Genomic DNA, 23,832 nt, shown 5'->3' with positions numbered 1-23,832 from the left:
AGAGAGAGAGAGAGAGAGAGAGAGAGAGAGAGAGAGAGAGAGAGAGAATAATTTCCCATCTCCCCAACTGGGCTGAATGAGGGATCAAGAGAGATAAGAGGTGTAAAAACACTTCAAGAGCTGGACACAACCCTAATAAGATCAACATATATTTATACAGCACCATACTATTCACAAAGCACTTTTCTCAACACGTCTGACAGAGGGGTAATATAACCAAAACCGCCATGTTGCCAATGAGGAAACTGAGGCCCACAGTCACACTGTAAATGGCTGAACTGGGACTAAAACCCAGGTTAGAAACCATAGGATTTAGAGTTAAAAGGAATGATCTCGTTTTATCTTTTCATTTTATTTTGCAGTGAAGAAACCTGAGGTCAAAGGAAGTTATACACTGTGTCCAAGGACCCTAAATGTCAGGCTTGCAGCTCAAGCTTAGTGTTCTTTCTGCTTTTCCATCCTGCCTTCTTACTGTAAGTGTAAAACAGTAGTATGATGCTGATGATTTGTCCCCGATTTCTTTCACCTCACCAACCACCCAATCTCTGCCTTTCCTTCCCTGTACCCTGTCATGGAAGCAAGAGCGTCTGAGTCACACTGACCCTGGGAAACACTTCTGACTAGGGACAGAACTAAAGTATGATAAGCCGGCCATACTTGTCTTTCCTCCTGGCTTTCTCCTCCCTGGTCATACCCAGGCTTCTTTCTCACCTAGTCCCCAGATTGAGTTTGACACCCTTCTTGGTAGCTAAACACACCTTGATGAAAGAGGGCTCCATATCTGCAAGGGTGTGTAGGCATCTAAAGTAAGAAATAGAAGAGCAGCCCTGAGATTCATCTAGTCCAGTTTTTTTTTTTTAAACTGAGTCCCAGAAAGGGAAAGTGACTTACCCAGAGTCACATGACAATTTACAGGTAGAATCAGGACCAGAGCCTACAATCACCAGGGACTGATGTGACCGGCATCCCCAAAGCAGGAGAAGGTGGAGATTTCTTCCTGCTTGCGGGGAAGCTGTTTTCTTAAGGGTTTCGGGTGAGTCCTGTGGGTTGCTTTTGCTGAGTCCTGGAAGATGAGTCTGGGCAGTTTTCCCTGGAGGCTAAATCCCTCTTCTTGCTTAATGAACAGACCAGGGCACTGAAGTCATAGCTGCCGCCACAACAATATCTGGTTTTTTGTTTGCACACTTTCTAGCTTTTCTCTATCTTTTACCACGGCATGCCTTCTTCTTACAATCTAGGCTAGCAATTCAAAGCCAAGGGGCCCTTGGGCTGAAGTAACTCCAACCTTCCCCTCCCCCTGCCTTCTTTCCACCCCAAAACCCAAGCCCTACCTGCTTCTGTTTGGTCTGCAGGCCCTGCCATCTCTCGCTCCTGGCCGTCTCACAGCTGTTCTGGGTCACCCGAGATCTCTCTTGGGTAGGACAGGGGGTGGAGGTCACCCCATAGATCAGGTCTGTTTGTCTCCCGCACACCACACACAGCTCGGCACAGTACCACGCTTGCTTGTTCCCTCTCTCCCTAAGATTTGAGCTGGCAGCACCTCAAGAGTCTTCAGGCGTGTGAACTCCTTGTTATGTGAACTGAACTCTGCAGAACCCTGAAGGAGGGCCAGGCTGTCTTCCAAACCGGTTTGTCCATCCCTTACCCTAGCCGAATGTCAGGGCAGCTGGACAGGATAGCACAGGCTCATAAGAAGACTGTCAAACGGGTTGGGTCTGTCTCTCTCTCTTTCTGTGTGTGTGTGCGTGTCTCTCTCTCCTCTCCTCCTCCTTCTTCTTCTCTCTCTCTCTCTCTCTCTCTCTCTCTCTCTCTCTCTCTCTCTCTCTCTCTCTCTCTCTTTCTCTCTCTCTGTCTCTTTCCTCCTCTTCCTATCTCTTTCTCTCTCTCCCCTCTCCTCCCCTCTTTTTCTCTCTCTCTCCCCCTCCCTCCCTCTCCTTTACCCTGTATTTCTCTGTTTCTCTCTCTCTCTCATGCCTAAGAGTTTAAGAAAATCATAGCCCCTCACTCCTTCCAATCAAGAGAACTTCTGCTCATTTCAAAATTTCCCTTTGGCTATCTGTCGTATTATATTCTGATAATTATTAAAAAAAGTTGCCCTACTCCTTGACAACTACCAGGTTGTATATTTCTGTCCAAAGGAGACCACTTAGATTATTGGCCACTTTAACCTCATAACATGAATAGACAGCTAGCCTGGGAGTCAGGAAGACCTGAATTCAAATCCTGCCTCTGACTCAGACTGGCTCTGTGGCCCTGATCAAATCATTTAACCTTTTAGCATACCAGGTGTCTCTTTTAAGACCGAAAAGTACGTGCTAATCAGCATTGAAAAAGAGAGGGCATTTCTATAGATCCAACTGGAAAAACCCCCAAACTGAACAATAACAAATACCTTGCAAAGCTCTCCCATCTTGCTCTCCTCTGACTTGGGAGTGAGGGAGGTGATGGTTTGGGTATGAGAAAGGTTTAAGGAAGAGATCAGCAGGTATGGTAAACCTCTCCTATCAGTGGAAAATGTGATGGCATTTTGATATGCATAGGATTATAAGAATTTTAAAGCTGGAAGGAGCCTTAAGAGCTGGATCATCCGCCAGGGGCAGTGGAGGACAGAATACATGAACAAGTTTGGTGTTCTAAAAACAAATGCTATCCAACAGATTATTTAATGGAACACTCATTTTACAGATGAGGAAACTGAGGTTCAGCAATGTTAAGATGTTTAAGAGGTCCCCCAGCGAGTGGCAGAGTGGAGACAAGGCTCTTGGGACTCCATCCGCTTTATTCTGATATTAGTCAGCACTGGTTCTTTCCCATATAAGATTGGCGTTACTCATCTACCTCTGTCCCTCTCAGGGGCCAGGTGGCACCAGAAAACATTACTCTTCTCCCAGACAGATAATGCAAACTGGTGCCAATGCCTTCAGCAAGAAGCCCAACAGACTGTCAGGGAAGGAGGAAGCTCCTGACCTTGGCTTTCCTGGGCCCAGATTCTAGATGCAGGGGCAGTAGAAGGGGATGCATCACAGATGCTTAGAATGAGAACAGCCACACCCCAGTGACGGGGTGGAATAAGGTCAACTGCATCGCTATTGATTCCCCAATGCCCTCTTTTTGGGTGGCTTTTTTATTTTTTGCCAGACTAAGAGCCTGCCTGACAGCCAAAATCCTCCCCATAGAACAACGGGAGCTATTCAGGCCAGACACCACAAGAGCCTGGCTCCCCAGCCTCCATCCAAGTGAATTTTGGCTTTAAGCTGGTGTTTTAGATTTTGCACGTACAGTACTTCCTTGGGGCTAAATACCTATTGCCAACCGCTCTTTCTTAGGAGCTGGAGGGGGGTAAAGAAGGTTTATAAGGGAATCAATTTCTTCCTTGGGTAATTTACTTTTTTCAGAGGTCTCACAGCCTGCCTGGTTCAGTTCAGTTAAATGAATCCTCTTCCAAACAGTAGAGGAGAAAAAATGAAGAGGGGGAAAGGGTGGGACTTAATTTGACCAAGAACTGAAGGGAGGCTGGATCCCCTTGATGAAGCCTTAGTTCAACCCTCCCCTTGACACTGAACAATCCTCAAGCTGATTTTCTGAATACCTGAAATCTTGGGGTCTGGACAGGGAGGGCCCTGGTGTCAAGCTGGGTATTAAGAAGGCTCTTTTCATGCCTGTTCCTCAGTGGTTGGTGGGCAGCAATCCTGGCCAGAGCCCCCTTGCCATCTGAGCCCTGGCCCTTCCTATATGAGCATTGTACTTTAAGTGTTTCCTTCTTTTGGATGGAGGGGAGGTCAGTCTGTTCCTTAACTCCCCCAAACACTCTTCCAGCCATCTGCCCAGGGCCAATCCTAGACATCATTGTGACTAAATGAGGACTCCTCTCTCCACCCCAGGGCCTTCCTAACCTTAGTGAATAAAGCCTTAAAATGTTCCTTGCCTCTCAAGGATCTGTGTTCTAGTGAGGTGTGTGTGTGTGTGTGTGTGTGTGTGTGTGTGTGTGTGTGTGACTCAGAACAGCTCTTCAAAACGAGAAGAAATTAGTCTAATGGTATCAGTGATTATCATTCTCTCATCAGGGACTATGAGTGGAGGTAGGAAACATTTCTGGTGACAAGAAATCAGTCTATCCAGGCAGCCACCTACTCGGGTATCTAAAGGTCTTTCTCCTTGCCCCTTTTGGAAAGCATGTAAAGAATTTCAGCTTTGGCTGAGGGCAAAGCTAGTATCCACTCCTCTGAAATGGACAGCCATCCTCTCAGGAGTCTGGCTTTAATGGACTTTTATCATAGTGGCTCTGTGGATACAAAGCCCCTAGACTGAGTGAATAGAATGGGAGTGAGGGGTGGGGAGGGGAGGGAAGGTGTGGAAGAGGAGTTTTCCTAACCCCTGGTCTCCTAGCTCTCCTAGAGACATGTATAAATACAAAAATATTTAGGGAACTTTTTTTTTTTGTGCTGACAAAGAGCTGAAGGTAAAGTGAATGACCACTGATCCAGGGAATGGCTGAACAGATGATCATATATGAATATTACAGAATATCACTGCTGCTAGGTAGAGCCATGGTACATAGAGCTCCATGCCTGGAATTAGGAAGACTCATCTTCATGAGTTCAAATCCAGCCTCAGACGTTTACTAGCTCTGTGACCCTGGGCAAGTCACTTAACCCTGCTTGCCTCAGTTTCCCCATCTGTAAAACAAGCTGAAGAAGGCAATGGCAAACCACTCTAGTATCTTTGCCAAGAAAACCCCACACGGGGTCATGAAGAGTCAGATATGACTGATCAACAAGAAATGATGAATATAAAGAGTTCAGGAAAAACTCATGAAGACTATTATGAACTTAGAATGCAATGTGGTGCAACGAAAAGAGAAGTGGATTTGGAACCAAAACAACATGAGTTCAAATCCCAGCTCTGCCTGGGGGATCTTAAGTTAGAATCTCTTTGAGCCTCAGCTCCCTCACCAGCAAAATTGGGGAATTAGATAATATAATATGCAAAATCGATGATCCTATGGACCGATACAGAGTGAAATAAGAACCTAGAAAACAATCTACACTATGACTGTGGTGATGGAAAGTATCCTTGAAAGAAATCATAACTCTGATCATTACAGTGACCAATTTTGATTTCTGAAGATTTCTGAAGCATACCTCCCTATTTCAGGAAGAAAAGTGGTATACCACTGGTGCAGAATGAGGCATGCACTCATATACAGTCAATGTGCTGATTTGTTTTGATTAACTTTTTTTTTTTTGCTTTTTGGAGGGGGGAAGGTAGGGCAATTAGGGTTAAGTGACTTGCCCAAGGTTACACTGCTAGTTTTTTTTTTGTGTTAAGTGTCTGAAACTGGATTTGAACTCAGGTCCTCCTGATTCCAGGGCTGGTGCTCTATTCACTGCGCCACCTAGCTGCCCCTATTCTTTTTTTTTGTAACAAGTTCAAATTGGGAGGAGGTGGAAGGATATGCCCTTGGGAAGGGACAGTGGTAGAAAAAAATCAATAAAAACCCACGAACACACCTCAAAGTGCTATGTAAGTAGCCCCCTCCCCTTAAATCCTACCCATTCAATTTAGGGACTTTGTGTCCCTATAGATCCAGAGTCTGTTAAAGCCGGGCTCCGGAGAGGGCTTCTACCCATCTCAAGGTATGGACACTGGCTCTACCGTCAGCCAAGGCTCATACTCCTTATGTGTGTATGGAAAGGGTCAAAGATGCTTTAGACCTTTAGACACAGGCAGAGTAGGTGGTTGCCTGGATTGGCTGATTCTCTTGTCCCCCCAAATGTTCTCTACCTCTTATCCTAGTCCCTGATGGGAGGAACTACGGAGAAGCCTACAGATGCAGTCTGTGTTAAGTGTATCTGAGACCTCATGCTGCTGCCGCCCTCATCCCATTCAGCTGCTGTTTCCATCTGCACCTTGCTAGCCCATAGGCTATCCAGCCAGGGGGATGCGTGCCAGGCCAGCTGGCAGGTGGTGAGGCAGCAGGCAGGGCCCGTGGCTTGCATTTGGTCTCCACGGCTCCTGAGCCCAGGAGGCATAGACTTTGGGAGTTGTTTCCCATGCCATTTGGCCAAACCAGAATGCTAGCTCTGGCAAGGAGCAGGAAATCTGAGATAGACAGAGAGACGGGGTCGGATCTGTCAAGAGTATGAACCTGGAAGGCAGGTTTGTGATCTACTTCTCCCCCCCTCTCCTAAACTGCTGTGTGACTCGATGTGGGTCTTGGTCTGTGATTCCTCATATGACAAATGGGACCCCTGAATTTTAATTTCTGTCCTGAACCGTGGGGAGACAGGGCAAGAGGAATGACCGTGAACAGCCAGAAACACTGCAAACTTAAAAACAGATGCTTATGCTGCTACTGCTGTGGGTTTTATTACTGGTCAGATAGATTCATTGAGCAAGAAGAGGCATTTAGGCTCCAGGTAAAAATGCCTGCCTCATATTTCAGGATGCAGCAAAAGGAACCCACAAGACTCATCTGAAATTTTCATGGAAACAACTTCTCCCTTAGCAGAAAGAAATTTCCTTCCCTTCATATGACCATGTTAGTAGCCAGGTACAGAGAAAATGATGAAAGACATAGAAATTAATAGGTGTGAGTTGAAGGTCAATAGACCCAGGGGACAAATCACTCCCCATCTCTGGGACTCAGTTTCCTCCATCTGTAAAATAAAACCAGATAAATCCAAGGGCCAACTACTTGTTTCTACTTGCACTCAAAATTCATGCTGTATATCTCAATGGGTGCATTGTTACTGAGAGGGACCTGGCAAGGCATTAAGTTCAAGATGGAGAATGAGGGAGAGAGGAACCAAAGACTGACAAGGAAGAGGAAAGACCAGTATTGCTAGCTGACTAGGCTTTCATCCGTCCTTAGAGTTTTCAGGTCAGCATGACTCAGACCAGCTCTGATTCCCCAGATTTGGGAAGGAGAGACAGACAGTGACCACTGGGTGAAGATTGGTGTCTATTCTGTAAAAGTGGGGCAGAGAAGATAAAGAATGTTTCCAAGTACTCAGGCCAGTGCTACTCTACGACGCCCCCCTCAGTCCCCACCATCAGAATGGGCAAGCAAGGAATGGTCCCTCCTATCCCCCCGGATTATCCTGGAACCTCTATATTCTCACAGTCCTCTTAGTGGCCCTACTGTGATTACTATCAAGTCATTTCCAAGTTTCTCGTCTCCAGCTATGGTGCTTTACCATATCATATATCCAAATGATGGGAGAGTGTTTCATCTCTTGATTCTGCTCTGGGTTGCATATGGGTGTCTACCTGCCATCATACTGTAGCCACGCAGACTTATCTTGGAGTACCCCTGAGACCCGCTAGAAGAAAGAACGGGGAGTCAACTGGCTAGCGCAGACCTCTTCTTCCTGACCCTCCAAAAGTATGCATGGCACCATTCTGATACATGATTACATTTCAGTTGACCTTTTATTTCCTCATGTTATTCCTGCTGTTCATTCAATAAGCTTTTTTCAAGGGCATGCTATCGTTCCATGAATGTTACCTTTGCCTTTCCAACCATACCTTTTCACATAATAATAGATTCTAAAAGATCATATAATCAATGCTCTTTTGTACCAGTGTGTACCGGTAAAGGTTTAACAAAAGGCTCTCTGGGGAAAACAAAGAACCACACACAAGGGATACACCTTTAAGTTTAATGTTCATGATTAGCATTTTTCTGTTCTTTATGTTGAAACAATCAATAAAACAACAACAAAAAAATCAAACTCTGATTTGTAGTGTTTGCCAGATTCCAAAGAGTAAATAATCAACACTGGAAATTTAACAATCAGCTCTCCTAAGTCAATTCCAGCTGGCTCCAGCACACCCCTGCTTGCATCCCTCAGGTTTAGCAAAGAGCTTCATAAATACCCATAGATTTGAACTGGTGCCTTTTAATACAAGACTGAGTTTCATTACTCCCACCTGGGCTCTACTCTCCCTGAGAGATATTCAATATTTATCTTTAGCACTAGTGAATCCTCTAACCTGTTTTTATTAAGTATAAGTGGGCCCCACTCTAGGAAAGCCCGACATAAAATAATCTGAATTTATAAAACAGATCAAGTTTAATAGGTAAATGAGGTAACTTTTTTGGAGAGGGACGATCATTCATATTATAAAAAGATATATATATATATATATATATATATATATATATATTTTGCAAGATCAAATGATTATCCACAGGATTCTTTTAAATACCAAGCCTCCTTAGCGCACTTAATAAAAAGTCAATTTCCATTTAACCTCTCCCACAAACACATATGTGACATAAAGGCCTGCCTGCATGTCCTATATATGTTTTTTAATCTGTATCAATACTTCTTGCCTTAAAGCATAAGCTCCCAGGTACAGGAATCATGTTTATGTCAGTGAGCTCTACATCAGTGGTGTTGTTCAAGCGGAGGTAAAATTAAACCACCTATCAGCAATGGTGCAGAAGGGATTCCTGCACTTGGAGAGAAGCTGGACTAATTTATTTTTAAGGTCCCTCACTCTGAGATTCTATAATTCATTCTCTCAGGATGGCACTGGGACCAAATAAGTAATTAATTCTTTTTTTTTTTTTATGATACTGAAAATTGCCAAGTAATACATCCCATCTTTGCCTGGAATTTGAGTCCCTTCAGAATGTGGCTTCAACTTATCTCTCTGGTCTTCATGAAACAAAACCTCTCCACCAAAGAGGCCAGGCCCCTCAGCCAAACAGCGTCCTACGTGTGTCCACCTTGGTGCTTTTGCTCATGCCTCACCCAGAATACCTTTTCTTTTCTCCTTTGGCTGTACAAGCCCCACCTCTTCCATGAAGCCTTCTCTGATTCTCTAGCCACATGACATCAAGCTGCTCTGATTTCCTACATCACTAATTATTTCTGCCATTAATTAATGATAGAAGAAGGAGGAGGAGGAGAAGGAGGAAGAAGAAGAAGAGGAGAAAGAGAAGAAGGAGGTGGAGGAGGAGGAGAAGGAAGAGAAAGAGAAGGAAGGAGAAGAGAGAGACAGAGGCAGACATGGACAGAGAGAGAGAGAAAAAAGTGGCTGTGGAAGGGTGGGGTCTTGATTCCTAAAATGGAAGTCCACAAAGGCACAGAAAGAGAAGTCAGAATGGGAACAGGAAGGAGAAGAGTCCCATTGGACTGGCATGTAGAGTATGGGAAAGGAAGTCATACAAGACAAGGATGGGGAGGTGAATCGGAACTCAACGTTCATGCTAGAGTCAGGAGCCTGCATTACAGGCATGCAGTATAGTGGAGAGAGTGCCAGACTTGAATTCTAGAAAACCTGGCTTTAAGCAGGGGGCCTGGAGTCAGGAACCTCTCCTCTCAGCCACTTACTAACTGTACGACTCTAGGCAAGTCACCTCACCTCTCTCTGCCTTAGCTATTCAGCTGTAAAATGGTGATGATGATGATGATGATGATAATCCCATCCACCACACAGCACTGTTGTTAGGATCAAATGATAGATTTCTTTTTTTTTTGGGAGGGCAATTGGGGTTAAGTGACTTGCCCAAGGTCACACAGCTAGTGTGTGTGTGTGTGTGTGTGTGTGTGTGTGTGTGTGTGTGTGTGTGTGTGTGTGTGTGTGTTAAGTGTCTGAGGCCAGATCTGAGCCCAGGTCCTCCTGACTCCAGGACCGGTGCTCTATTTACTGTGCCACCTAGTCACCCCAAATGAAAGATTTCTAAAATGCTGAGCAGTTCCTGGTGCATAGTAGGCCCTTAGTAAATGCTTATTTCCTTCCTCCCTGTGACATACCACAAGGGTACAATAATGAGTAAGCCACTTACTCTTTCTTGACCCTTTCCTTGTCTGTAAAACAGGAAAGGACAGGATCACAGAACTAGAAGGAAATCGAGTGGTCAGCTCCTCCAAGTCCTTCATTTAAAGAGAAGGAAACTGAGACCCAGAGAGAGGAAGTGACTTGGCCAAAGACCACAGAGATAGTGAGAACTCAAGTCAAGATGTGTGTGGCACTTGGGTCCTGGGATTTCAAATCTAATGTTCCTTTCACCACACCAGCAGCTTCCAATGTGGCCCAGGGACTTCTATCCCTGGAGTTCTTGAGGGCAAAATTATTTTGATAATATTAGGATGTTTTAATTTTCAAGACAGCAAATATTTAGAGCTAAAACCCACATAAACAAAAGCTCTTTGGGGAAGGGGGGCAGCTCAATCATTTTTCAGAGTACAAAGGGGTCGTGAGATACAAAGGTTTGTGGACTATCCATACTCTTTCAATTTCAGACAGTACTTGTAAGTATCAAATGAGATAATGGTTATAAAGGAATTTTGTCAAGCTTTCCAATAGAAGTCACACATACATTCATCTACACGGTGTCCCAAAAGTCTTAGTGCAGTTTTCTGTTCCACTTTAAAACTACATAGGTTTACCTTAAAATGGCACTAAGACAAAACTCCATGCTGTAAATTTAGTTCTTAAAATATTTTTGAGAACTTGATCAATAAACTGTATTGATACAGAAGTATCAATGGCCTACCACCACCTGGACATGGCATAAGTCCGTTATAATCTAAGAACAAAGTTTTAAGTAGCTAGTCATGCCAAATACTCATGATCTCTAATGGGGGGGGGGGGGCAAAAAAGCTTTCCAGATGGTGATATTTAAGTAAAAAATTGGATCATGTATAAAAAAGGTAGGAATAGATGATCCCCATTGTCCTGCCTGTTCCTGGAGAGCCTGTCCCAGAGATGCTTTCAGTAAACCCCCAGAGGACGAGCATTCATCCCAGTGTTTTCATGCAACTATAAAAAGTAGTAGTTATTTTTAGTCACCTGGGGAACAGTTCATAGAACATGGAATATCCAAGAATAGCAGCAGGATAGTGACTTGTCCAACAAGCATTTCTATCTGAGTTCCACTAAATCAGAGTATGAGGATGATTTTTAACTCAATAAATTAAAATTAAATGAACAATTAAACGGATAATTTAATAAGCATAGTTAAATTAAAGTAATAAAATAATTTAATGATATACTTAATAAAAATTTGTTAAATTAACATAATAATAACAACAACAACAGTTATTATAGTAACCTGAGATTAGACAGCAAGTGAGCTGAGCAGGTATGGATCTCCTATAAGCCCACTGTTTGCAGAGACTAGTGGATCTCAAAATGAAATCCTGTCATGGGCCCAAGCCCAGATGCCTCCCCTCAATAGTTCTCAGCATATTTCCAAATTTTCTGTGAAATGCCTTCCTGTAGATCAGAATCAAATATTCCAGTGGCCAGAAGGAGAAATCAGGTCTTTTCAGTTGTGGCCTTTCCATATAGATTTTTAAAAGGAGGCCACATCATGCTGAGACATGAGTAAAAATCACACTGGGGCTTGCTTCCCTTCAATGCTGTGCAGGATGGGCAAGAAAACATCTTGTGACTTTCATTTGGTTAAACCTAGGTTTATCTACTATCTAGATATGTACTTGGGGCTCAGTCTTATGCTCAGTGCTATGGAGGATACATGAGAAGAAGAATATTCCCTGCCCTCAGGAAGCTTAAGGTTCCCCAAATAGCATCCAGGGAGTGATCAGAGAACAGTACAACAAAGTATGTGATTAAGGGGGCCAAGATGAATGACCCAGAAGATGACAGCTGCAGAGAAAAGGGATGAGTGCAAGCTGCAGAAGTCAGAGAAGACTTTCTCAAATAGAAAAGAAGCTCCTTGAGGGCAGGAGCTGTTTTTTTTTTTTTTGTTTTCTTTTTGCATCCAGACTGCCTTGTGCCCAGCAAACACTTCATAAATGTTTGGTGAATGAATGGCTAAGGTGGACAGAGGTGGCCCGCAGAAAAATCAGAGGGATCCAACTAGCTGGAGAAAAGGAGGGGGATGTTATTCCAGCAGAGACCTCAGCTCCTCTCCACAGAGGAGAACATCACGCAGTCTGCCATTGCATACACTCCAGTGTCTACTAGCCTCTTTCTTTCCTGCTTCCGAAAGATGGTTCAGAGAGACTCAGAGCTAAGGAGTCCCTTTCTGTATAGATCCCCTGAGGCAATCTGGGAAAGAACCAATCTCAGCCAAATTTAGCCAAACGGAGAGCAAGAGCTTGCACTTACATAATACTTTAAGATTTATAAAGTGCTATCTTATAAGGTAAGTAGCACAAGTGATATTCACCTCTTTTTTTTTTTTTAATAGATTAAGTAACTTGCCCTTAGGGACTCTGCTAATGTTCAACCATGGGATCTGAACCCAAGACTTCTAACTCCAAGTCTAGTACTCTTTTCACTTTACGCTGTTAATTTTCTTGAGTTTGAGGTTAATGAATGTTCTGAAAATGCAGCGTCTTCCACACTATAAGGAACAAAGTCAAACCAGTTCAAGTTGGAGAGCAAGGGAGCTGTGGGCTGGGAGGGAGAGCTGGAACACAGACATCTTCTGCAGTCCCTTCCTGTTTCAGAGTGGGCTGCTCTTCCCAGGCAGCAGAGAGATAGCAATAAGAAGATGATAATTTGTTTAGGTCTCTGCAGTGTTTAATCACTATGTGTGGCCTCACAGGAAAATGACTTTCCACTTTCTGTTTCTGATGGAGTATATAAAAAATTAACACGACACAAAGCAGGCAAGCATGGTGTCAGGAGAAACACTGGATTTGGAAGCCGGGGGACCTGGGTAAAACTCCACTCTCTCTCTCTTACACTTAACCTCCTTGATCTCAGTTTCCCCATTTGTAAAAGGAGAGGGTTGGACTAAATGGTCTCTGAGGCCCCCTCTAAGCTCTAACACTATGATCTGATAAAAAGGGGATGGCAAGGGCAGCACTGGCTGGTGACTCATGGCTGGAGAGCCAGGCTAGGAAAACATAGCGGCCTGTGAGGGTCCAGGTGCAACCGGGAAACTGCTGGGAGCATGGGAATCCAACATGAGTCATTCCAGGTGATTTCAGTCGTGCTTGTTTATCCCAGATTCTTTTCTTCCTTCTTGGATACTTGAATAACTTTGCAAAATCTTCCTAAAACCTGGCTCTCATCATAGTACTCAAGAACTATAACGGCTGAGTTTTGCCTACTGGATCAAATGGAAACACTTCCCTCTGGCTTCCCACATTTTCCACAAGTTGGTCCCAAACTATCTCTCCAACTAGTTTCCTTATGATTCCCCAATGTGCACTCTCTGCTGTAACTGTACTGCCCCCTCCCACATCCTCTGTTGTCTCTGTCTCTCTCTCTCTGACACACACACACACACACACACACACACACACACAGAGTTTTCCTGACTATTGCTAGACCTATCTCACCACTACTGGTAACTCTACTCTTTCCCACACTTCTGCCATAAATTATTCCTCATATATAATGAACCACACACCAAACTCCCAATCATAGAATTTAAGGGCTGGAAAGGATTTCAGGAGGCCACTTAGTCCATCTACTACCTGAACAGTATTCCCTTCTAGAGCATGTCCAACAGATGGTCTTCAAGCAGATAAGACCAAAAATAAGACATTCTTGAAAAACTTGCACTGTCTCTCTACTGCCTACAGAATTAAGCCCAAACACAGCCTGGCATTCAAAGCCCTTCAAAATATGACTCCTGCGTACTTCTCTAGCCTTATCTCAAATCATTAACCTTTCAGGATTCCTGACCTTTCTCTTGCCAACAGACAGTTAACTTGATAGGGTATCTTACTGCATCTTGTCCACAGTGAAGGCACACAGTCATAAGAGGTAGTTTCTGACAACCTAGCTGGAGGGAAACCACAGAAAATGAAACAAGGATGAAAGAGACAGGCACCTGAGGAAGTGTGGGATTTTTCCATACTGATCCTAAGCACTAAAACATCAGGGAAGAGGGTCAGCAAATGGGAGAGTGGTAAGGGCAACCTTCACAGAATGGGTGGGGCTTGGGTTTACCAACAGTGGCCTTCAGTCACAAGGGAGAAGCCCAGATTCTCAGAAGGGCCATCTCCAGTACAATTCTCCCTCCCCATGTCCAGAAAAATCCAGTCATGAAGAAGCAATTGAAAAGGATGAGGAAGTCATCAGGTATGGCCTTAGCTTGGAAACTTTGGCTTCACCGGGCATCACATTTAACAGAGCTCACATCATCCATCACACCAAGGCCAAGTCATTGAGATAGCGGGCATCTGATTCAACTAATATGACTGGCTGTGGAAAGGGCTTGGCTGTGCTCTTCCTACTCTTGCCTACAAATTATAACATCACATACGATTCGATTACCCTGACTGCCACATTTATCTTGAGACAGGAAACATCTATCGGCCATAGTCAGCAGCTGGCTTCTTTCTCTCCTTTCCATGCTTGTCAGGTAGTTTCTCTAAATGGAATCACATAAGGAGAGGAGTCTGCTTTGCCCTAAAGTCCAGGTACCCACCCACACATAGCCCAGGAAGCCAAAGACCCGTCCTCTGATCACTACTTCACTGCGGATGCAGAAGGATCTCCTGAGAGCCACACCTCTGTTATCTCTCCTCCAGAACATCTCACTCTCAGCCCCAGTTTCAAGGAGCTGAGAAAAATCTTGATACAATAGACATGTTTATGCATCTTGGGGTTGGAAGATGAGCCCAGAGAACATCCAGTCTGACCCACAGCTGGATGGGAAGCTTGTTTACAACACACCCAAGTGATTATCCAACTTTTACTTCAAGACCTTAGTGAAGGGGAACCTACTGCCCCTTTGGGCAGCTCATCCGACTTTGCAATAGCTTTAATTGTTGGGCAGTCTTAAAAACAAAGCAAAATTGTTCCTGATTCTACCCTCCAGGCCATCAGGAGCAAGTCTAATCTCTCTCTCCATGTGACAGACTTTTAGACACTAGAAGATACTTATCATATCTTGCCTAAATCTTCTCAGCAGAATGCAACCTCCTTGGGAACTTGTTTTCGCTTTTGTCTCTGTAAGGCCAGTCCTATCATACATTTATATACATATATGTACACATGTATGTATATATAAACACATACCTGCATATAAAATTAATCACTTATGAAATCATGGGTCTTTATATATGTGTGTATGTGTATAAACAAACAAATGAACAAAAAAATGACAAGCACTAAGTGTACAAACTGCGATTATAGGGTCTGCATATGTATAAAGGTCTATGGTTTCCTAAGTGTGGGGAACTCCCTGTAAGAAAACCCCTCTACCAATGCAGATCAATAACTCTTCTTCAGCTGAAGATAGTAGAGAGCTGCTTGGGGACAGTGGGAGGTTAAATGACTTGTCCAGGATGACTGAGTCAGGATGTATCAGAAGCAGGGTGTGAACCTAGATATTCCTGTCTCTGGGGTGGGCTCTCTGTGCCAGACTGTCTGGTACACAGTAGATACTTAATTAACGCTTGTTGTTCTTCAAATTAAATATTCCTAGTTCTTTCCAATGATCTTGCCTGGTCACTGTACTCCAATGTCCTTCGGCTTATCAATGTTCTTTCTAAACCTTGGTGCCTAGAACTGAAGACAATCCTTCCAGATGCCAGCTGACTAAGGTGGAGTGGGGAGAGGCCATCACCCATGACTGCCTTGGTCCGGGACACTGTGATTCTCTTAAAGAAATCTAAAACAGATTTCCTTTCTTCATTGACATATCAGTTGTTGTTGACTTATATGGAGCTTATGGTCTACTAACACACCCAGATCTTTTTCAACCTGCTAGTCTAACTACTTGTCCCTTTGTCCATACTTGTAAAGTTGATGTTTTTTGAATCCAAGTGTAAGATTTTACATTCCTATTAAAATCAACCTTATTAGATTCAGCCCAACCTGCCCTGCCACAGGTTCTCACTGCTCTCTATAAACATACTAAATTACTTGGAATGATCAGAACATTTTAAAGCCAAGTCAAACTGGTTGCATGAATCTCCCCAGTAAGTTATCTAAGAACACTTAGTGAAGGAAAAACTGGGAGGCATCACCAACTCTCACCAAGAAAAAAAAATCAAGGAATCTCTCTGGGCTCAAAGAACGGGAGGCTTGGAAACTGTCCTGTCGGCCTATTTGTGCACATTCCCAAAGCTTTGCTGGAAAATGGGATAGAACAGCATTCTAGACATGATGACATACGGGACTGAGTCAGGCACGGCTCCTGCTTTCAGTGCCATGCAACAAACATACAAGTCTCGAGAGCAGAATTTCAAAGTTCAGGGTTTTGGAAGGGTTACAATTCTGAGAGGTTGTGAGGTACGTGTGACTGGAGGGGGCAGGTCACAGGTGCTGAGGACCGGTGCTGTCAGGTCCTCTAATTTACTCTCCTTTTACAAATAAGGAAACAGAGGTCCACAGAAATCCAGTGACTTGTCCAAGGTTATACAACTATGGACCTAGAACCCTCCTCTGCAGTGAGTCTACTACTCCACATCTGCACCCCACCCCCCAAACCCTTGCCCCAAGACAAACAGCTAACTATTCTTAGAAAAGAACCTGCCACTGATTTCAGTAGAATGAAAATTTCGTAAGGGCAGGGGTCATTTTTCCTATCTTTCTATCCCCAGTAAACAGAGTAGGTGCTCAGTAAAGACTTATTAAATTTAATTGAATGTTTTCCATCCAACCTCAGGGGACAACAGGCCTCAACGTAAGGATCACTTGTTCTTGATATTCATACCCAGTTATCCCCAGTGTTGAAGACACAGGATTGGTACAAAAATAGCTCAAACTTCCAAGTTAAAATTCACAGACACAGAAAAGACAGTCCATAGTTGTCAACTGTCTACCGCTGTACAAAGTCTTTGTTTTTTCCATCTTAGAGAAATTAACCCCAGGTTTCAAGGGGATTGATCTAGTCACAAATTCATTTTCTCAGAGGCCTCTCAGAGGCCAGGATTCCTTCTCCATTTTCCATTGCTCTGACAGCCTGGGAGCTCCCAGGAGTTGGCTGCCCCAGAACCCAGACCCGAGCTCTGTCTGGGTCTACAGGGCAGACTCCAGCTGGGTCCTGTACTGCTGGATGCAAGGAGCAGTAACGGGAACTAAACAGTTCAAGCTGCTGGGAAGACAAAAGCTTCCACAGAAAAGAAATTACTAATAGACCGTGGGTGGGGGGAAAGCTGTGAAGTTGGGTTTAGTAGAATGGGCTGGGGAATGCGGTTGAGGAGGAAGAGGCCCAGCAGGTCAAGATGTTCTTAAAGCCTAGAGTTCCAGCTTTAGAGTTTGCTGCCAAAGAAACAGTAGGTCTTAGAAGGAGGAGGTATTATGATTTAAGGGGTACTGAGAAGGTCCTTGATATAATAATGTTGTCTCCTCCTCACTAATTCATGTCTGAAATTCCAGTTTTAGCAATCCAGTGCCTTGGCTCTATCCCCAGTCAAAATGCAAATCCCCTGGGAATGAATTAATTCATTTACCCTTTCCTCCCAACCCCCCAATAGGTTTTACAGGAGAGGGGTGAGTGTGATTAGCACATACTAGGCACTCAATAAAAATACTTGTTATAGGCCAGTCAAGACAGACCCTGACTCCCCACCTCCCCCACCAACACACCATGCTCACCCCACTTCTGTCCCCTAAATCCTTCAGGCAAGTGTCCTTTGGCTGTGTTAGGCAGTATTGGGTGGTAGAAAGAGAACTAAGAGACTGGAGATCACATCTGGACCCCTGGTACTTCCTTAGCTAAGTGTCAATGCTCAAGTCACTAAACCTCTGGAAACCCCCAGTTTCCTCTTTTGTATAATCCTTACATCTACCTCACAATGTCACTGACAGGACAGAGCTTTGCAAATCTTGAAATGTTATACAAACATGCAATTTTCATTCTCATATTCTTAAGCTCTGGGACCTTTCTCATTAGTTCAACAAAACTTTTTCCTCTCCCACAAAAGCCAGTCTCCTTTATTGGGACTTAAACCAATTTGGGGTTAAGGCCCTTTTCGATTGTTTCCCAACTAACGCTCCTCTGCATGATGGCATCTCCAGCAGAGAGAGGGCTATAAGTGGGTGGTAATCACTCTTCCTTAGGAGCAATGCTGAAACGTCAATTGTCTTTTTTTTCTGGAAGATCTGTTTGAACAACAAGAAGCAAGGGAGTGCCTGAGATGAAATGAAATGCAACTAACTGTGTGGGCTTCTCCATGATGATTCAGAGAAGGATGGTAGAGGTCATCTCACCCTGCCCCCATATTGTACAGATAGGAAACAAAGCCTAGGAGAGGGGAAGGGACTTTCCCAAGGTTACAGTCAGTGGCAAAGCCAGGACGTCAAGTGGGGTCTTCTGGCTCCAGATCTAGTAATGTTCCCACTAATGAACAGTCACCCTCTACTTTCATTAGTTGAGAAGCCCAAGATCCCACCAGCCAGATATGTTATGGTAGAGTGGAAAGAACTGTAGGTTTAAAGTCTGAGTTGTGGGGTCAGATGGGTCTACTATGTAATACCTGAGTAACCTTGGGCAAGTTTTTCCTCAGTTTCCTTATCTGTAAAATGAGGAGTTGGACCTAGATGCCTCTAAGATCCTTCTCAGATCCAAGAATATGTGCTGATCAAAGGGAAATGAGACAAGTGAGTGGGTAGGAGAGATGCAGAGTCAGGGAATGATGGAGGCAACCACATGGGTATTAGCTAGATTTCTGGGGAGACCCTGGGCCTCAAGTCAAAGCTCAGTCATATAACACCGGACAAGTCACTCAATGTCAGTCTTAGTTTCAGAAGTCTTCACCACACTCTGATGCTTCAAGATGGTGGAGAGCTGACCCTAAGTTCTGGAAAGCTATGTCAGTATAGTATAAACCCTGAACCTTGAAAGGCTCCAAAGATAGTGTCAGAGACAAGCTGGTTACTGTGCCAGGTAGGTCCAGCTGGTCCCTACTAAATTGTAGTAGACTGGGACCCATGAAAGAACCTACCTCCCAAAGCTGTTGTAAATGTGAGTCACCCCACCCCCATTGAATCCCCTCGCTCAATTCCACTTCCAGAATGGGCTAAATGGCCCCCCTACCACTCCCCACATCTGTTCTCCCCCTGCCATACCTGCTCTTTTATAAAGAAGGGGAACATATGGTACAGGGGTGGTTCAAATAGCAGCTTGGGACAGAGACCCAAGCCTGTGACTATGTACGTGGGGAGCTGTTAGTCCAGACACACCTGCCCATCTGGCAGGGAGAAACCTTAACCCTGCCCAAACCTGAGAACTCCCAATACCTTTCCCAGGGGGATCGTAGCCCAGATTGGGGAAGGGGAATAAGGACTGCAAGGACACTGTCTCCATTACACTACACTGGGCTTTGCCTTCCATGTTTAGCCAATGGTCTCTACTACATCTCAAGTGCTACTCAGTTGTACCCTTTCCCCCCAAAAGGGAACAACTATAGTCAGATCAGTAGAAACACCATGCATTCTTTGTTGTAGAATCAGTTGATGATGTGCTTTAAAAACTAGCCCTGAGATAATGACAAGACAATGTCTGGTTAAAAGCCTCTTTTTAAAAGTCCATTCAAGGTTCTCCAGTATGTTAAACAGGCCATTCTCACCTCTGTCACACAGGAGAATTCTTTTTCTCTAGTGAAATGTCCAGCCCATTCACTGACTGTTTTAGTCCTATCCACCCTTCAAGGCCTAGTTCAAGGCCTTACTTCTCCAGGAAGCCTTTGTTGATGTGGCTCCCACAACCTACAGAAAAATTTCCTCTCCTAGGAACCATCTCATGAATTCTCAGTGTGCGCTTAGCGTATATTGCTATATTCAACCAGAAACCACCAGGCTTGGATATGGGGGCCTGAAGTTGAATGAAAATATCATAGAACTTTTAGACTTGGATGGGGCTAATAGATAAGACTCCAATCCTCTCAATTTTACAGATGAAGAAACATCCACCTAAGAGAAATAAAGGGACATGATGAAAGTCACACAGCAAATTATTGGCAAAGAAATTGAAGGTTGGCAGCAAAACAGAAGAATGGGTCTAATGCTTTGAGTCTCTATTCATCAGCTGGGAAGCCATCAGTGGGGGCCACCCACCTAGCGTTCCTTCTCTCCATCAAGTGTGGTTTACCCGCTGCTCTGACATCCTCCTCCCAAAGGGGGTTCTGCCCCTAGCTTGTATTTCCAGTCCCCAGACTAGGGACAGAATTCACCAGCCTTCTTGTTCCAGTCCACTAAGGACATGCAGATTTGATTAAGTAGTTTTCTCTCCAACCCAAAGCACCCAGTCCACTGCTTTGTTGTTGTTAATTGTTCTGCCAATAAGCAATAGCTCTGAGTACATTTCCCAAAAGGACAATAAGGCCCCAGCAAAAGTATTTTGTCTTCCCTGGCTCCATTCCCCTCTGGTCATAACTCCAGACAGTTTCCAGCAGAGCCCCCTGTCAGAGGATTCAGTACAACTTAGATCTCTGGGGTGTACACAGAGACACTGTCCCTGTCCTGGGGCTCTAGTTGTGAACTTTATTGGTCTGTCAACTGCACTGCCCTCAAGACGGATTTTAGGTAGCCTAGCCTAATGTGACTGTGACATCAATGGCCCATTACTGCTAGATCCAAGAGATATTAAGAAAGAGGCAAAACACATATTCCGGGCAGAGATTATAAAATGTTACAAGGAAAGATCACTTCTAATTGAATTCACAGGGTGTCTTAAAATTCGCTGTGAAGAGAGAGAGAGCTTGCCACCAGGTCAGAAAGTCCTGATTAGGGCATGTACTGGCTGTGGGTCTGAGGAAGTTACCCTCACGGTGTCCCAAGCAATTCCTTAAAACAGTAGGTTGGGGAACAGTCACTGATATCCACTGAGAGTGGGATCTTTCTCACCAGGGAGCAGATATAGCAATGATCAAAAGAGACAGGGAGACTATGTGTGCCATGTGGCATGGTGGAGAGCTCACCAGCCTAAGTCAGGAATTCCTGGGTTCAAGAGTCACCTCTGCCGTGTACTGTCTCTGTGTGAACCAAGGGAACTTCTCAGCACATTCTAGACAACTGTGAGGATAACTGTAGAGCAGGTGCTGATTCCCATTACACGCGCGCGCGCGCGCGCACACACACACACACACACACACACACACACTCACTCACACACACAGAGCTCTCCTACCCCAGGGATTTTGTTTCTTAACTATATATGAACAAATTATATTTACTCAATATTAAAAAAAATGATGGTGGTGAAAAATGTGAATTTAGCTAAAATTAAATTTCCTAAACCAACAGAGAAAATTGCCAGGGGAGTGAGGTGCACTGGGAGTGGGTAAGAATCTCTAGGGTGATGAGCCAAGAGAACGGCATGTTGGGAGAACTGCTATAGTAACAATAATAGTAAGCATTTATTCACGTAGCGCTTTTTTTTAGGTTTGCTTAACATTTTACAAAACCTATCTCATTTGATCCTCACAACAACCCTGTGAGGTAGGTGCTTTTATTACCTCCATTTTACAGATGAGGAAATTGAGGCAGAAAGAGGTTAAATGAGTTTCTTAGGATCATGTAGCTAGTAAGAGTTTGAGCCAGGAATCTGGAATCATATCTAATTCAACAAACTACAGAGTTAGTACAGTACTCAGTAAGAAAAGTACCTACTGAGAGGTGTGACTTATCTAGGGTCACCCAGTCAGAAGATGTTAGAGGCAGGCAGGTCTTGAACTCAGCTCAGGCTAGCTAGCTCTTTCCATGCCACACTTTGCATGAATGTTCTCTCTCTCTGTCTCCCCGCCCCCACCCTTTGTCTCTCTCTTCTCTCTGTTTTTCTCACCAACCGTCTGTCTCTCTTCTTTTTGTCTCTCTGTCTCTCTCATATAGTATAAGATGTGTCCCCAAGGCACCAAAGTGGGAGAGTTGCAATGTATCTGAGGCATCATGGTACACTGAAAAGAATTACTGCCCCTGGAGGCAATCCCATCTTTGCTTCAGTCTCAGTCACCTGAGTCTTTGGCCGAGTTTTTCAGCTGAGAGGTAGAGTATGGAAAGGTGAGGAGTCTTTTTTCTTCCTTCAAAAACTGAAGCTTAAATGACTCAGATTACTTCTTCCAAATCCCACCTCTACAAGCCTGTGTTCTCTAAGGCAAGTCACTTAAACTTCCTCACTTGTAAAATGAGAGCCTCGGCCCAGATGGCCTCTGGGGACCCCTCTAGCTCTCACCTATGGCTCTGTGGAAATAATGACAAATAAGGCATGTGCTGCCCACCTCCTCTTGATGGGAGCATCTGTTTCATTTTCATTTTGAGCTATCCAGGACCTAGCAGGACATCTGTCACACAGTAGGTACTTAATAAATGCTTACTGATATAACAGGACCCAGTTGGACTGCCCCCTCCTCTTCCCTCCTTGGCCAGATCTTCTACGTTTATCCTGGTCCAAGCTCACACAATTGCTTTGGCTCATACAGCTCTCTCCCTTCCCCAAATGCCTATTATACTTACTACATAATTCAGGGCTTGTGGATATGTGGCCATGTTCTCTAAGTGCTTTCTAGGTATGTTTGCTGTCTCCCCAGAAAGGCTGTAAACTCTGTGGGAGCAAGGCCAGTACATTCTCTGCATCACACAAGACAACATCCCCCGCCCCAACGTCTAGACCCAAGCACAAGCTTGGGCTCACAGGGCATCCTCCATAAGTATTTTTTGTCTGGTCAATGAACTTCCAAGTTTTCTTATATCACACAAATATTCTATGCCTATTCTTGTTTAAAGAGAAAAAAAACCAGACTCAAAAATTGTGACTTTCCTGAAGATACACAGCAGGTCAAGAGCAGAGTCTGCTGACTCCTCAACTGGGCCTTGATCTACCAGACACTGTGTTCTCTGAAGTGGTTAGGCCTGGGGGACCTTTTATCATAAGCAACAAAAACTGTCTGATAAACATGTAAAAACTCACGATAGGCTACTGCTTGTTATCCAGAATATTTGTGGGTGGGGGGGGGAGGGACCGAAGAGGTGGATTGGGGAGACAGTGCTTGTTAATCCAATATACTGGCTAATTCGCAATCGCCATACCATAGCTCCCATTCTTAAATAGCACTTTATGGTTTACCAAGTGAGCCCTAGGAGGTCAGTAGTGCAAATATTATGATCATCCCCATTTTACAGATGAGTAAACTGAAAGTCAGGCTGTGACTCACCCAAGGCCACACAGCTAGTCAGTGACAAATTTCAGATCTTCTGACTTGGAGACCAGTGGTCTTTCTACCATATTGCCTCCCATGGAGTACGGAATACCAATCCAGGAAATTCTAACAATATAAACTACACTTAACACAACAACTATTTACTGAACATCATTTTAAGTCATTTGATGACTCAGAAAGCTCTTGAGGAGAGAATCTCCAGATCATGGCTAAGAACATCAATTGCCATTGTAAAAATCCTTTGGGGGAAAAAATCCCTTCTGGACTTTTGGGCTTTGTGGATGTGAATTCTATATTTTGGAAAGCCAACCGCCAGAAAAAGAGAAGCCGGAGGAGTGGAGCTGAGATGATTTCAAACCTCACATTGAGAAAGCGTCTCTATAGGGTACTGGCCGAAAAGGCTGCCATATGGCCCTCCTTCGAGGGTGTTTTGGGGGCAGGTGACAGGAGACCAGACTGTACAGTTGGCTAGCCTAGTGAGTCTCTCTTTCACTAGGCACATCTGGCCAGGTGAACCATAGGGAAGAGAAGCCAGGGGCCCAGCTGCCAGGGGCCTACTTAACACCATCCTCGGGGCACCCAGGCCTGCTACCAACCAGGTCCCCAGAGCACCCAAGAGCTTCTTGTAAAGGCACACATCCACCCCAGGGATACACTGTAGCCATGATGACAAATGTTTCCTCTTCATAACATTCTGCCAGATAATCAAAGCTACAAACACACATCCTTCTCATGTGACCCCCCCAAGATCCTCTCAATCCACACAGGAATTTTTAGCTCT

At 44.4% G+C, this 23,832-nt stretch overlaps 1 protein-coding gene across 14 annotated transcripts in view; it reads right to left on the bottom strand.

The window, feature by feature from the left end:
- Positions 1 to 23,832, bottom strand: part of ZMIZ1 (zinc finger MIZ-type containing 1) — a 445,041-nt gene that overhangs the window by 87,666 nt on the left and 333,543 nt on the right. The window contains exon 1 of one of the 14 annotated variants that reach the window (XM_069068346.1): positions 1,332 to 1,720. The exons of the other annotated variants lie outside the window; for them this stretch is intronic. Within the exon in view, the coding sequence (XP_068924447.1) occupies positions 1,332 to 1,362 (31 nt within the window). The 5' untranslated portion in view covers positions 1,363 to 1,720. Of the gene's footprint in view, positions 1 to 1,331; positions 1,721 to 23,832 lie in introns of those variants that run through there. 14 annotated transcript variants of the gene reach the window in all.

The sequence above is a fragment of the Petaurus breviceps genome, unplaced genomic scaffold (assembly GCF_028583685.1).
Source record: "Petaurus breviceps papuanus isolate PSGF00001 unplaced genomic scaffold, PetGlider_PUasm1.0 90762, whole genome shotgun sequence".
NCBI classification, from domain to species: Eukaryota; Metazoa; Chordata; class Mammalia; order Diprotodontia; family Petauridae; genus Petaurus; species Petaurus breviceps.
The sequence above is the reverse complement of the archived record's forward strand: the minus strand, read 5'-3'. Positions and strand labels throughout refer to the sequence as shown.